Source organism: Phodopus roborovskii, unplaced genomic scaffold, assembly GCF_943737965.1.
Source record: "Phodopus roborovskii unplaced genomic scaffold, PHOROB, whole genome shotgun sequence".
Classification (NCBI taxonomy): Eukaryota; Metazoa; Chordata; class Mammalia; order Rodentia; family Cricetidae; genus Phodopus; species Phodopus roborovskii.
Window position 1 is genome coordinate 12,794,543 of NW_026126578.1, and position 15,349 is coordinate 12,809,891.

The 15,349-nt window shown below is 46.5% G+C and overlaps 1 protein-coding gene across 1 annotated transcript; it reads right to left on the bottom strand.

The window, feature by feature from the left end:
• Positions 1–256: 256 nt before the first annotated feature.
• Atp6v1e1 (ATPase H+ transporting V1 subunit E1) lies at positions 257–15,149 on the bottom strand. Its single transcript, XM_051203654.1, has 9 exons — positions 15,018–15,149; positions 10,842–10,907; positions 8,996–9,105; positions 8,022–8,088; positions 6,653–6,742; positions 6,005–6,073; positions 5,510–5,604; positions 2,840–2,927; positions 257–777 (listed from the first exon to the last, which is right to left on the bottom strand). The coding sequence occupies exons 1-9, from the start codon at positions 15,048–15,050 to the stop codon at positions 715–717; spliced, it is 681 nt and encodes a 226-aa protein (XP_051059611.1). The 5' UTR covers positions 15,051–15,149; the 3' UTR covers positions 257–714.
• Between the last annotated feature and the right edge of the window lie 200 nt (positions 15,150–15,349).

Here is a 15,349-nt window from a genome sequence, read left to right on the forward strand (position 1 = left end):
AAAAAAAAAAGCTGTCCATTTGGTCACAGGGCTGCAGAAAGGTCTAGTAAACTATCAATACCACCAGGATTCAGAAGTAGTTCTTCTTGGGACCACCCCCCTTTTTTTCTTGTGGTGGTGGTGGTGGATAGGGTCTTCTTTGTTGCCCAGCCTGGCCCCAAACAATCCCTCCACCACAGCTGGAACTACACATGTGTGCCACCATGGCCAGCACAAACTCACAGTGCCTTACAAAAGAAATGACAACCAAACCAAACCCACATAAACCTTCTGTTTTAATAAATAAAGAGTATCTGTGGCTTAGACTTTAAATCACATTTACAGGTAAGGAAAACTAGACCCAAACAGTAACAGTGAAGCTAGTGTTGCTGGAGGAATGCCAGACCCACATGCACTTGACACCCAAAGAGCAGGGACAGCATGCACACTCACTCTAGACCAGACTAGGAGCAGGGAGCACAGGTCCTTGGTGAGGGCCACACAGTACCGCCTGACCCCTCGAGTCCTGCTGCAGTACCAGTGCACAGTGTGGTGTCAGATGAGCCGGGGCTGGGCTCTTGCCCACACCAAGTGGCCTCCTTTCTGTTGACATTGGGGTGAGGGTGTGGGCTGCAGAGGGGATCCACTGATTACCAGTTAGAACAGAAAGAGGAAGCCACACAGATATCTGCTGCTCCAAGAGTACAGCCTTGAATGAACTGCACCTCCCCAGGTTTAGTCCAGAAACTTCCTATTGGCATTTGCACCAAACAAGGCTCCCCGGACTTCCGGCATCATCTGTAAAGAAGGCAGTCAGTAAATAAGGACCTCATGGGACCGTCACACGGGGAAAGTCCGAGCTAAGCACATCAGGTCTGTTGTATACATTGCACTGTGCCAGGGGCAGTCACAGTGTGGGCTAACACCAACTGCTCACAAAAGGGACAGGGAAAGAAACTGACACAGGAGATGGTGTGTCAACAGCGCTACTGCATCTTACAGTGGATCCGATGCTTTCTTTCTGAATGCCCACAACCTGCCAGGAGTGACCGACCACACACGGCACTTAGAATGGAGTCTGTGCTGAAGCCCTTTTTAAAACAGTTACAAGGACTTTGCCTCAAAAATCTAAGGCTGTGACAAATTTTAGGGGTCACATAAACTCTTGGCAGTTAAGTAAAAGCCAGCATTCCTCAGGAACTTATAAAACTGGTTCCCACCTGTCAAAAGGAGTCATCTCCCTTCCCCCCGGTTGTGTATCAAAACCCCTGCAGGTGTCCAGGCTCCCTCGGTATCTACCACCGTACCTGTCACACATTCAAAGTCCACAGCTGGCATCCTAGGTGTCCCTGTATGTCCCATCTTTCTCACTCTCCCTCACTTCTGTTACCCCTCCCCCCGACTCTTCCAGATGCCTCTGGCTATTCTCTCTCTTTCACATCTACAATAAATGCCCTAACCACATCATGGAATGGTTATGCTGGCAGTTTCTCTACTGTGCCCCCACAGATACAACTGTATGTACTGGCAAAGAACCGAAGGGTAGGGGTGTGTGTGTGTATTGGGAGGGAGGGAGGGGGAGAAGGAGAAGGAAAGAGAGAGCTGTGTCAGTATAGCTAGAGATGGAATAGGGTTTTGCTCTCTAGCCTAGGCTGGCCTGGAACTGGCAATCCTCCTGCTTCCTAATATTGGGGTTAATAGGTATGCATCAATCTATGTGTCTGAAGTTGTTTTGTCTCCTTAGGAGACAGAGGGGATGAGGAGAAGGAGGCAGACACCATGTCCACATGCTGTGGAGGTCACAGGGCAACCTCAGGTGTATTCCTTTACCTCCAGCTTTCATTGGCCTGGGGTTTACTGACTCAGCAAGCCCAGGAATCCTCCTGCACTAGCTTCCCTATTGTTGGAATTACAAACATGCCATCACGCCTGGCTTTTTATGTAGTTTCTTGATACTGAGCTCAGGTCCTCGAGCTTGTGAGGCTTGAAGCTTTCATGTCTATTTAACTACTCATCGTATTACTGGGTGCTACAGTAGCTCTCAGTTACCCAACGATGATACAAGCGAGTGCTAGGGCTGCAAGACAACCGCTTTTTTTTTCAGCACATTGCACTTTCTTGGAGACAAGGTCTCAATTTGTAGCCCAGATTGGACTCAGACACAGTAATCCTACCTCAGCTACTCAAGTGGCAACACTACCCTGTCTGGCTAAACTACTCATTTTTTGAGACAAGAGTTCTCTGTGTAGTCCTGGTTGTGCTGGAAATCACTCTATAGACCAGGCTAGCCTCAGAACTCACAGAAACCTGGCTGCTGTAGGCATGCACTACCACACCTGGCCTAACCACACCACTAAATCAAAGATGCAGGTTAGCAGTACAGCTGTTAACCATGCCTGGAAGACAACCTGCAAGTGTGGAGACAGGAGGGCCGGCAGCTTGCACTCACTTTCAAAGGGTCTGTGTTCTTGCAGCACTTCAGAGCAAGGGCCAGCCTGCTGTGGGATACCCTTTACACAGTGTGAAGACATTTCACTGTGATCTGGTTTAATAAAAAGCTAAACGGCCAATAGCTAGGCAGGATTTTCCAGGGCAGAGGCAAAAGGAGTCACCAGCCAGATACAAAGAAAGCAGGAAAACAACATAGGCAGAGTATAAAGCTAAAAAAGTCACTAGGCAGAAAGTACATTAATAGAAACAAGCTAATTTAGCTACAAGAGCTAGTTAGAAACAAGTCTAAGCTATAGGCTGGGCTTTCATAATTAATAAGTCTCTATGTGGTTATTTGGGAGCTGGCAGGCGCGACAGAAAAAGTCTGACTATGCCAGGCAAAAGGTAACCACAAGTCTTCTGCACTCACCTGTTGGGCTATGAGGTCCAGCCGGCTTTCCAGAGTGTTGGAAACCTTTATCTTGCGATCCCCATTATAGATTTCAACTCCACCAGCTCTACAGAGAACACAGGAAGAAACACACTTACACCACTCCCTTGGCACGGGTGGCTTAGGCATGCGAAACGCACACAGGGCAACAGGCTTGACCTTAATTCAACAGCTGCAGTGAGAAGTCAACATGACACCAAGTGCTGCTGAGCACAACCATGTGGTTACAGAGCACTGTTCAATTACAGCTAGGCCTCCCCAGCAGGGTGGAGACTGGTTTCAATCATCAGAGCTATGGATAAATGGGCAGCCTCCTGGAGAGGTGGTACCTGCATGCTGCTGACAGGGAGGACAGATGACTCAACATGCTTAAACAGCCTATCACCTGCCTCTAGCCACCCTCACTTGTCACCCCACCCCTCAATGCCTCTCAGGTCAACTATGCTACAAGGAACCCTAAGGAACAAGATTCCCAGTTCCGTCAGTTACTGAGATAAATGGACTATCAGATGAAAGTCTGAATGATGTTTGAGGTAACACTAGGTAGTCCAGGCTAGCCTGGGACTCACCATTAACAATGCTGCTGCCTCTGCTGAGATTACATGTGCCAGCGAGCAAGGCTGGTAAAGGTTGTGCACGTTCTCCTTGGTTGTGCACACTTCAGTGGATGATGGCCACAGACATACCCACTTCCCCCTTTATGTTCAGTGATAGGCAGATGCTGCTTTTGCTGAAACCCTGATGCCTGTGGTTGTTGTTTTGGGGGAATGAGAAGACAGCAGCAGAGAGGAATCAGCAAAAATATTCTAGGCAAGCACACTGAACAGCAGCTTAGGTTTCCCTCTCTTTGTGTTTTGAGACAAGGTCTCCCTATACAGTTCAAACTGACCTCCAACACTCCAGCTCTATCCAGCTCAGCCTCTTGTGTATGAGCTACCACGCCCAGCTGAGCTTACAGCTCCCCCTCCCTCCAAGACAGGGTTTCTCTGAGCAGCCCTGGTTGTTCTGGAACTCTGTTCTATAGACCAAGCTGGCCTTGTACTCAGAGATCTGCCTGCCTCTGCCTTCCAGAGTACTGGGATTAAAGGCTTATGCCACCAATGCCTGGCTCTGGCTGCATTAAAAAAAAAAAAAAAAAAAAAAAAAAAAATCTCAGGCTGGTCATGAACTCTTGACAATCTCCTGTTTCAGCATCCCAAGTACTTCAATTACTTCAAGTGCCACCACGCCAGCTTTTCCTGTGTTTATTCAGAAATACTAGGATGCCTCGCCATGGCAGTGGTGTCTCAGACTGGATCTACACAATGGTATAGTACTATACTGTATAAATGGTACATATACTGCTATAGGTAGGTACTTTATTACTCTTTGGTGCTGGGGATGGACCCAGCGTCTCACATCACTCAGCAGACTCTCCACTATTGAGTTACACCCCAGCCCACCTCATTCTGGAACTACATTCATCTCTGAAATCCAAAACACATATGATTGTAGGGCGGTGCACACCTTTAATCCCAGAACTTTGGAGGAAGAGGCAGGTGGATTTCAAGGTGAGTTCAAGGCCAGCCTGGTCTAAAGTGAGTTCCAGGACAGCCAAGGATACACCGAGACACCCTGTCTCAAAAAACAAAACAAAACAAAACAAAAAGCCCACATATGATGCCAGAGGCTGCAGGCATTATCAACCTCTGTACCTGATGCCTTTTACACTGTCTGCTGTTTCCACAGCACACCGGCACCAGGCGCCAGTGAGCTGCCTAGACATTACCTCATTTGAATGTGGTAAGAGTGCTAGGTAGCTGTACTTCAATTTACTCAAGTCAGCTGGGCATGGTAAGCCAGGCCTGCAACCCCAGCCTCTCACTTCAGACTGCTGGAAACAAGACCAACCTGGTCTACAGAGTAAAATCCTGTCTCACCCCATCACCACCAGAAAAAACAAACCCAGAAAGAGGTCAAGGCTCAGTGAGGTCACGCAGGGGTCCAACACGGCTCAGATAGTGCGTGGTAAAGTGGACGGAAACCCCTATCTGAGTCATCTCCGTGTTTATGACCTCCTGGGTGCTACCTGGTGTCGCAAGAAATGAAACAAAACCCCAAATCTAATTTTGATGACAAGGTTCAACCCATTTTACATTCCTAAGCCTTATTTTTTCCAATTAAGTTCAAAATGTGTTCCAAGATTCTGCCCCAGGTTAGGCAGTGGAGACAATGTGACACCAGACAGACAAGCTTTCCCAAAGTGTGCCTCGTCTTCACTGTCACTTCCTCAGCTGGAACAAACTTTGTAGTTACTGGAACAGAAGACAGCTATGGGCATCTGCTATGGGCATGGACACTCATTGCCCTAGGGTATCTTCCGTACTGCCCCCTCGGAAACCTCTGGCAGCTTTGAGCAGCAGAAGTGCAACCTCCCAGACCATGAGAGGAGCTTGCCGCGATGAGGGAGAAGCGGGGTCCTGGCGGGAAAACAGCCACAGGCACCCAGGGAACAACACTTTTCTTATTTAGGGTTGAGAAGTAAACTGAGGTGTGGGCTTTACCAATGAGCCAGACCCGCCGCCGCCCCCCTCCCCCACATACAGAACAACAACATCACCACACTTTCCTGTCACAGCAAGAAACAGATTCAACAGAAAACCTCCTTACATTTCCTCAGGCAGGTAGGCCTCCTGGTCAATCTGGACATCAACGTCTTTTTTGGTGGCAATTTTATACATAGGAATTGCTTTTTGTACTGCGGCCTGAGGGAAAAGAACAAAAAACAATGAATAATTTTCAAGTAAAAGCAAACTTTGCTACTGAGGATACGTAACGGCATATTCCTGAGGAAGAATGAGAAAAGGAGAGGCCGAGCCGTGCACAGGAGGGAGGAACAGGCAGGCTCAGCTGTGAACACTCAGTGAGTGTCAACTGAACGAACACACCAGGGGCCCCGGGGACAGCCCCACAGAGCTCAGGTGTGAGCTACGGGGCATCAGGGTTGTGGTAGGATGGAGGTTTGGCTGTTGGCCTGACCTTCACTGGCAGCTGTAGGACAGCACCGCTAACTAAGAGAAGTGTGTACCACTCCCCTCACGACAGCTACTATAAAGAAGTACTGGGTTCGTCCCCTTTTCTCAACAACTAATCCAAGTTCTTTACCTTCACCAAAGGGAAATCTTGTTTCCTGCATCGCACAATCATCCGAGGCTCCAACAGCTGGTACAAGCCCTGTAAAAGCAACCAGAGTGTATAGTGGGAACAGTCAACAGGGTCCTGATGGAGCTCCTCCCAGTGTCACCCAGCACGCTCTGCAAAGACCACATGCAGTATGAGGACACAATCAAGTTCCTCTGGTATCCTATTAGCCGGACTGAGGACAAATACTGAGTTAACATGAGTAAGAGAAAAGACCATAACACAGAAGCAAACAACCGTTTGAGCTTTTTCCATTTTGGCAGCACTAGGCACTGACCGTGAGTGCTATCCACAAGCTATGCAAGTATTCTGCCTTTACCACCAAGGTATGTCCTCATAACACCAAGTATTTTAAAGGTCAAATAAAAGTAGGGACATGAAAAGCCGCAGACAGCAAGTAGATCTGACTAGAGTTAGAAAGGACTTGCACAATCATGAAACAGTAGTAACACTCAGACAGACAAACAGGTGTCGCCACCTTGTACAGCGCACACCAGACACAGGGAGAAGGAAAGAAAGGAAGCTGGGGCGGGAAAACTGAGCTGGCCCCTGACAGACCTTACAGGCTTTAGGACTGCAGCTGTGCACAGCCAGCTCGGGATACAAGCATACCTGAAGGACCAGCCCATCCAGCAGCACTTGGTATCTGGTTGTATCCTTTACCACCTTGCTGAGTCTCTGTTTTGCCTCATTTAGCAGATCCTATAAGGAATGGAAAGAAAAAGCACTATATCTACCATCATAGCTCATGCTGGGTCTTCACTAAACACACATAGTGTACGTGTCAAATCTGAAATCGAACTATCATCAGAAGTACACACACACACACAGGAGGCGGCGGGAGAATAGACGGCTTGGCAGCTAAGGGCACTGGATATTCTTGCAGAGTTTGATTCCCAGGACCCACTATGGTGGCTCCCAATTGTCTGTAGATCCAATTCTAGGGAGTCTGACACTCTCTTCTGGACTCCAAGGGATTCAGACATGCACATGATACACAGACATACATACAAGCAAAGAATCAAGAATCAATGTACTTTAAAATATATATATATATATATATATATATATATATATATATATATACATATATATATATATACATACATACACACACACACACACACACACACACACACACAGAGGCTGGGGAGATGGCTCAGCGGTTAAGAGAACTGGCTGCTCTTCCAGAGGACCTGGGTTCAATTCCCAGCAATGACATGGTAGCTCACAGCCATCTATATATAGTGGGATCTGATGCCCTCTTAGTCAATAGAGCACACATACACAAAAAAATAAAAATTCACAAAAACAATGCATGAGAAGATTAATTTTTCTTTATGAGACAAGATCTTAACTCTGTAGCCCAAGCAGGCCTCAAACTCCCTGTGATCTGCACCATCAAGGCCAGCTGGCTGTAGGTGTGTGACACAGGGTCACTATAACCCAAGCTGGCCTTAACTCAAGCACTTTTCCTGCCTCCACCTGCTAAGTGCTAGTGTTACAGATGAAGCTATTGTGTGGCCACAGAGCTCTTATTTTTCCATTTTATAAGGAAGCTTGTGCCTCCACAGCAAACAGCCAACAGAGCTGGCATCCTTTTAAGTCTCTAAACAACTCAAGAACTCATGCCAGGCATTGGTGGCACAGCCTTTAATCCCAGCACTCAGGAGGCAGAGGCAGGTGGATATCTGTGAGTTCAAGGCCAGCCTGGTCTATAGAGCTAATTCCAGAACAGCCAGAACTATACAGAGAAACTCTGTCTTGGAAAAACAGAACAAACAAAGACTTAGACTGAAGGGTCGATTAGGCCAACTACATACTGAGACACACACTATCACAAAAGCAAGCAAACAACAGACACCAACCAAACCAAACACAACAGCAACACAAAACATTGTTTCTAAATGTTAACTAATGATTACCATGGGAAAGTGAATGAGCATTTCATAGTTCCATGATTATAGAGCTAAGTACTCACAGTGATGAGGTCATCTCTTGCTCTGAGGACTTTGAGCCTGGCTTGATTCATCAGATTGGACATTTGACTACAAAAGGGATGGGAGAATATCATCATCAAAAACAATGACTACCAAAAAATACACATTTTTCCATTTAAGAGCAAAGGCTGTCTGATAAATGATAAGCAACCTTCAGTAGTAATCCTGTGAGTTTCCATGTTTTTCCACCATTTTTGTTCTTGGTTTGTGAGACAAGGTCTAACTGTGTAGCTCTGGCAAGATCTACTCTTTATGTAGATCAGGCTGGCTGGAACCTAGAGCTCTTCCTCTGTCTCTGCTGGGATTACAGGAGTGTATGTACAACTTGCCCGGCTCTTCATCCGCTTGCTTTGGAGATGAGCTGTAAACCCTGTTAGCCTTGCCATTTTTGAACTTGTGACCCTCCTGTCTCAGACACTAGCTTCTACCCCAGATAAGGCTTCTGTTCCACAGTGACAGAAATCCACTAACTTACAAAAGTCAAGAACTAGAATCCCAGTTCAAGGGCAGCCTGGTCTACAAAGTGAGTTTCGGGACAACCAAGGCTACACAGAGAAACCCTACCTTGGGGGGAAAAAGAGAGAAAGAAAAGAAAGAAAGAAAACTAGACTCTAACTGCTCTGACTTGTCTCATTAGTTCTGAACTTTCTTTTGGATGAAGAGTAGATCTCAGGGACAGAGTTTTGGGTCCTGCATTGTCCCACTGTACTCCCTGTGACCTTGTTTCACTGACTTTCAAACCTAATGGCCGAGGACATGGCTCAGCTGGTTGGTGGAGTATGTAGACAATGCAAGGCCCTGGAATCAATTTCCAGCAGTGCAGAAATCACACATGGTGGCCCACGCCTACAGCACCACTTGGGAGGAAGAGGCAGGAGGGTCAGTACACTCAGGCCAATCTAGGCTATAGACATATGGAATTTTTAGTTTTGTGCATTTACCATCACCTCCTTACATTTTCTTCTGCTGCTCAATTTGCTTTTCTTTCTTCTCATAGTACTCCATGATCTTCAGTCTTTGTGTTTGTACAAGGCGACCTTTCTCAATGTTGAACTCTTCTTCTGCCTAGGAAGAATTACACACATCCACTTATTACATTGGATGGCTGATCATTTTATTTTAAGCACCCAGGAACCAGGAATACTTTCATGTTCACTTATTCCCTATGTGAAACAGAAAATCTAATATAACACTCAAAGATTATTTGTTGGCCAGGAAGTGGTAGCATATGTCTTTAATTCCAGCACTCAGGAGGCAGAGGCAGGAGGATGTCTGTGAATTCAAGGCCAGCCTGGAATACAGAGTGAATTCCAGGCCAGCCAAGGCTGGTCTCAAACTCACAGAGATCCGCCTGCCTCTGCCTCCCAAGTGCTGGGACTAAAGACATGCGACACTACCACCAGCCATCGAGTTATTTTCTTTTTCTGGTCTTCAACATGTGGGAGATCCTCCGGGCTCTACCTTCAGGGGCTTGGATTATCCTTTTTGAAACTAAGATCAATGGAGCCAAGGCTGACTTTGAGTTCTCTTGATTCTACCTTCTACATGCTAAGATTCCAGGAATGTACACCCAGATACCTATAAAAATGCTCTCAGAGGGGCTGGAGAGATGACAGAGAAGAGCACTGGCAGCTCTTCCAGAAGTTCTGAGTTCAACTCCTAGCAACCACATTGTGGCTCACAACCATCTTCTGGCCTGAAGGCATACATGCAGACAGAACACTATACAAATACTGAATAAATATTTTTTAAAAATGCTTAGTATATCAAATGTTGATGACTTTCAAGCAATGAGACTCCCTAACTGAACAAGTGGTGCAAAACTTTATCCCAAAACTCAGGGCAGAGGCAGGCAGATTTCTGTGAGTCTATCCTGATCTACACAGTGAGACCCTGACTCAATTACAACAAAACTAAACAATGGCAACAACAACCAACACTTAATGCTAGAAAAAAAAAAAACCTAGCTGATTTGGTAGAGTGCTTGCATGCATGCCATTCAAGACCGGCATGTCATAAAACAGGTAAGGTAGTTCAGGATAATTCCAGCGCCAGGGAGATGAGAGTACAGAACAGGAGTTCAAGGTCATATTTTACTACATTGCTGAGTTAGGGGTCAGTCTAGGAGAGTGACTCTCTCAAGGAAAAAGAAAGGAGGCAGGCTAGCAAGACAGCTTGGAGGGTTAAGACCGAAAGCCTGAGGACCTGAGGTCCAAGGAGCCACTCGGCAGAAAGGGAACAAACTCCAGAAAGTTACTCTCCATCATACACTGTCAAATACCCCTCCCCACAAAGAAATGTAGTTGGAAAAAACTTAAGTGGCGCTGGGTAGACAGCTCAACTGTTGAAGGCACTCAGTGCTCTTACAGAGGACCTGGGTTCAGTTCTGAGCAGTCACATCAGCTTTCTACCATCCCTAGATCCGTTACAGGGGACCCAACACCCTCGGGCCTCAAGGGCTCCTGAATGCATGTGGTGACGTAGACTCATGCAGTCTCTCACACACACACATAAATGAAAATAAGTGAATCTTTTTTTTTTTTTTTTTAACTTTCTCTGTCTTTCTCTCTTTTTTTTAAGCTTGGCAGTGGTGTCCTTTGATCCCAGCACTCAAGGAGGCAGAGGCAGATTGATCTTGTGAGTTTGAGACCAGCCTGGTCTACAGAGCCAGTTCCTGGACAGCATGGGCTACACACAGAGATGATCATATGTGATATGAAACTAAACAATTTTAGCAGTAGTACTGCTTAGGAAAACCAAAGTCAGCATGAACCTTTAGATAGTAAAACTCAAAATCTCACCTTTGCATCAATTTCTTCTGCTTTCTCATTGGCTTCTTGTTCAATGAAAGCCATCATGTGCTTAATCTATGTAGGAAAAGACAACGTTTTAAATCAGTAAGAGAAGACAATGACATCTAACTCCAGTCACAAGAGGATTGCCTTCTTACAAGGCAGTTCCAGGCTTGCCTCGTCTACAGGGCACTTTTCATGGCAGCCAGAGTTACAAAGCCAATGCAGACTTCAGAAGGTACAAGACTAAGGCTGCTCTTCTCACGACCACCCGGAACAAACTGCCCAACCAGGACACTTCACACGAGGCTATTACCACGGGCAGCTCATGCCAGTTCCTTGGGTTTACTGTTGCTTCTCACCCCAGGGTGTCTAAATATGCACCATCTTCCACCTGCACCAGCCTTCCCGTGGCTAACACCTCTGGCCCCAGCTTAACCGCCATCTCCTGACCTCCACTGCTGGTTGCTAAGGCACTTTGTACCTCCTCCACCAAGCACCTAAGCATCTGGATTTTTTTCCATCTTTTTCTTATTGTGTGTGTATTAGTGCATAGGTGTGCACAGGCTATAGAGGTCAGTCACCTGCAAAGGTTAGCTCTCTATTTCCACCATGTAGGTAGGTCCTAGGGATTAAACACATCATCAGGCTTGGTATCGGGTAAAGCTGTCCTGGTTGGGTTTGTTGTCAACTTGACACAATGACACAAGCTAATTATCTGAGAAGAGGGAAGGAACCACAATTGAGAAAACTGTTTCCATGAGAATGACCTGTAGGCAAGCCTGAATGAATGGCATTTCTTAGTGATTTATGTGGGAGGGCCCAGTCCGTTGTGGGCTGTGCCACCTTTGAGCAGGTGGTCTTGGGATGTATAGAAAAACAGGTTGAGCACGCAGAGAGGGACAAACCCTTCCATAGTCTGTTCCATGGCCTCTGTTTCAGCCCCTGCCTCCAGGGTCCTGCCTTGACTTCTTTTGGGATGGACTGTGATATGTGAGTATAATTGAAATAAACTCTTTCCTCTCCAAGTTGCTTCTGATCATGGTGTTTTATCACAGCAATAAAAATCTTAATGGAGGGACTGAGAGAGGGCTCATTGGTTAAGAGCACTGGCTGCTCTTCCAGAGGTCCTGGATTCAATTCCCAGCACCTAAATGGCAACTCACAAATGTCTATAACTCCAGGTGCAGGGGATCTGACATCCTCACACATACATGCATAGAAAGGAAAGAAAGGGAAGGAGGGAAGGAGGGAGAAACCCTAACAAAGACAGAAATAAACGATGTTTTTAAAGAATTTTTTAAAAAGCTGGGCATGGCAGCACATGCCTGTAATCCCCACACTTGGGAAGCCACAGGTGGATTTCTTGTGAACCAGCCTGACTGCATAGTGAGACCCAGGCTCAAAAACATAAACATTTTAATAAAGTGATCAGTGTTTATAATGCTCCAAGATCCATTTGGTTTCCTGGGTGAAACCAATTCAAACCTGTATTACCTGCCTTCCTTAGTTGTGCTGGACCTCTTGGCTACAGATCTACCTTGATCAGCCCAGCCTTGAGCAAAGGCATTCACTTAAACCCAGGCCACAGAAGCCTATTTACAGTCAACCAAGACTCTAAGAAAATGAGTCAACCCCTTAAGGACATTTAACTCCGCCCCAGAGCCAGACAAAAACAGACCTTTCAAAATAGACAAAAACATACCTTTCAAAATGTGGGTTTTTTCTCTCTGCTATCCCACTAATAGTTTTCTGGAGTCTGGTCCCTTAGAAAAGCTGATGAAATAAATAACTAAGCTCTCCAGACAAAAAGGTAAGTATTTTGTGAAGGAAAAGGGGCATTTGGTTCAGTGCTTACCCACCATGTGTGAAGAAGACCTGAGTCCAGCATCAGGCTGCCCCAAACCATGTTGGGAGAAAGAGGGTTCTAGGATTTGGTTTCTTTTCTTTTTTTTCCACTTTTTCCTGACAGGGTTTCTCTGTTTAACAGCCCTGGCTGTCCTGGAACTTACTGTGTAGGTCAGGTTGGCCTTGAACTCACAGAGATCTACCTACATCTGCCACCTGGATTTACAGGTGTGAGCCACCATGCCCAGCTGGAATCTAGGATTTCTTAAACACCTACTGTATGCTTGGCACTTGGCCTATATACTGTTGAGAATATATTGATTAAAATACATTATCCTTGGCCTGGGAGTATAGCTCACTGGCAGACCACCTGCCCACCAAGACCTGGATTGGAGCCCTATCACCACAAAAAAAAAAAAAAAACCCTCAAAATACAAACAAAAGACCTCTGTCCTCACAGGAGTAGACTGTAAACAGGAATTTCATTTTATATAAGGAAAAAATGATTCTGTTCTAGAACCCAATGAACACACCCTTGGTTTCTATACTACAGTTTTCCCGTGTAAGCCTTGGCCTCCCACTCAGTTCTAACAAGGAGTAAGAAGGGAACTGGGGGGGGGGGGCTAAAAAAAAAAAAAGGGAACCGGACTGTGCCTGCTAAGAGCATGTGATGGGTGCTCCACTTTTCCAGTGCATCAAGTTTTCCTATACTAAAAGCCTGAAGCAGTGATAAATGTCCCAAGCCCTATTCCCTGTGAAAACACTGTAGGGACCCTTAACCCTCACCGTGGGTGTCAGTCACCCCTTCTGCTCCTGTCACCACCACAGCTCCGTCTCCTCCACCCGACTCCCAAAAGGAGGGAGAACCTTACTGCTTGCTCTTAATGCACATTTGGTCAAAGATGAAAGGAAAAGATATCAGCAAAGAGATGGAAACATCAAAGACAAAAACGCTGTTCATCTACAAAATTCACAAGCCAGTTAGTGTGCTTTAGTCACCAGTTTCCTAGTGCTTGGGGGGGGGGGCTTTACTTTTCTAAACTACTCAGGCATTAGACTGCAGCTTTAAACATCCTTTTCTGGAAAAGCATGCAGTTAGAGAAGGGAGGATCTATGTCTGTAATCCTAGCACTGGGGAGGCAGAGGCAGGGGGCTACCTGGGTTGCACATTCGAGGCTAACCAGCACTACAGCGCAAGAACTTATTTCTAAACACCAAGGGAAACCACCCCCAATAAATAAATGTATATAAATAAGAGACAAGAACCCACTGGTATGCAAGATGAAGGGAACCACTTGTCTCTTGTCACAGGCCTGTCCACAGACCCTGCTCCTCCCTAGTCTGTACTAGTCTGCACTTTATAATGTTCCTTTCTTTTGACTGAATTTAGATTGTGAAGTCAAGCTGTGAAGCCCAGCTGGCCTGACATCATGATATATATAGCCTGTTTCTGATGCGTCTAGGACTACACTTGCCATCACAACTAGAACCACAATATTTCTAATATTTAAAAACTTCAAAGCACAGCACACTTAAAAATATTAAGCAAATAAATTTCCCCAAACTGATTATATGCACTTAAAAACCCCCAGAAATACCTTAAGCAAGGTATGCACCCAAGAGGCAAGACATAAGAACCATGAGGTGAAGCACATTTTCGGTTACATAGAACTGAACACCAGCCTGGGCTACAGGAGGCCCTGCCTCAAAAAGAGGGTAGAGGAACTGACCTGAACTCATGATTTGCTTAACATTTTCCACAAACCCTAACTCATCTAATTTGTGGATTGTAAGTGCAGTAAGAAAAGGCTTTCTCGTTCGATAGGTATTAATGTACACTTTAGGTTCACGATTCCGACTTCCCAAGATGAAAAACTCCGATTCACACCACGAAGGTCCTCAAAAGGCAAGCTGGTCTTTCTTAACAGTGTCTTAACTATCATATATTGTGGGACATTCCTTCGAGTTGGAAAAAAAAATCAAGAAAAAACAAAAAACAAAAACAGCTTTCAACCTTTGCACAAAACTCTGCCGGCTTAATCAGGGAGAACCCCAGGAAAAAGGGGGCTGCGGAGAAGGGAGGCAGAGTCGGTTGGAGGCTCCGTGACAGAAAGTGGAAGCAGGAGACCAGCGGTCACGTGAGATGGGGCGCAACCCCTCCCTCCGGATCCGCAAACCTTCCCCGCGCGAACTGTCGGCACCCAGAGACTCGGGGGTCCAAGGGGGGCTCCTGAGCTCGGCCGCCCTAAGACCCGGCCCTGCCGGAGCCAAGCGCCAGCACAGCCGTCCGGATCGTCCGTCCAGTGGCCGGGCCGCACCCAACCCGCCCGCCCTCACCTGCTTCTGCACATCTGCATCGCTGAGGGCCATGGCGACGGCGAAGCTCGGCCACCGGACCGCCTGGAGTCTGGGCTTTAAGTGACGGCGGAGCAAACCCGAGACGAAAATCCAGCGTCGGATTCAGCCTCCTTTAATGTATAACCCCGGCTTCCGGTTCCTGTCAGGTGACAGGCCTGAGCCTTCCTAACCAATAGAACGAGAATTGTACCCTCGGAAGTCCCGCCCTAGTCCCGCCCTTCCACCTAAGCGCATGCGAAGACTGGAGCCTTTTGGTTTGGTTTGGTTTTTTTTTTTTCCAGGTGACTGGTGACTGCTTGTCAAGGACAAAA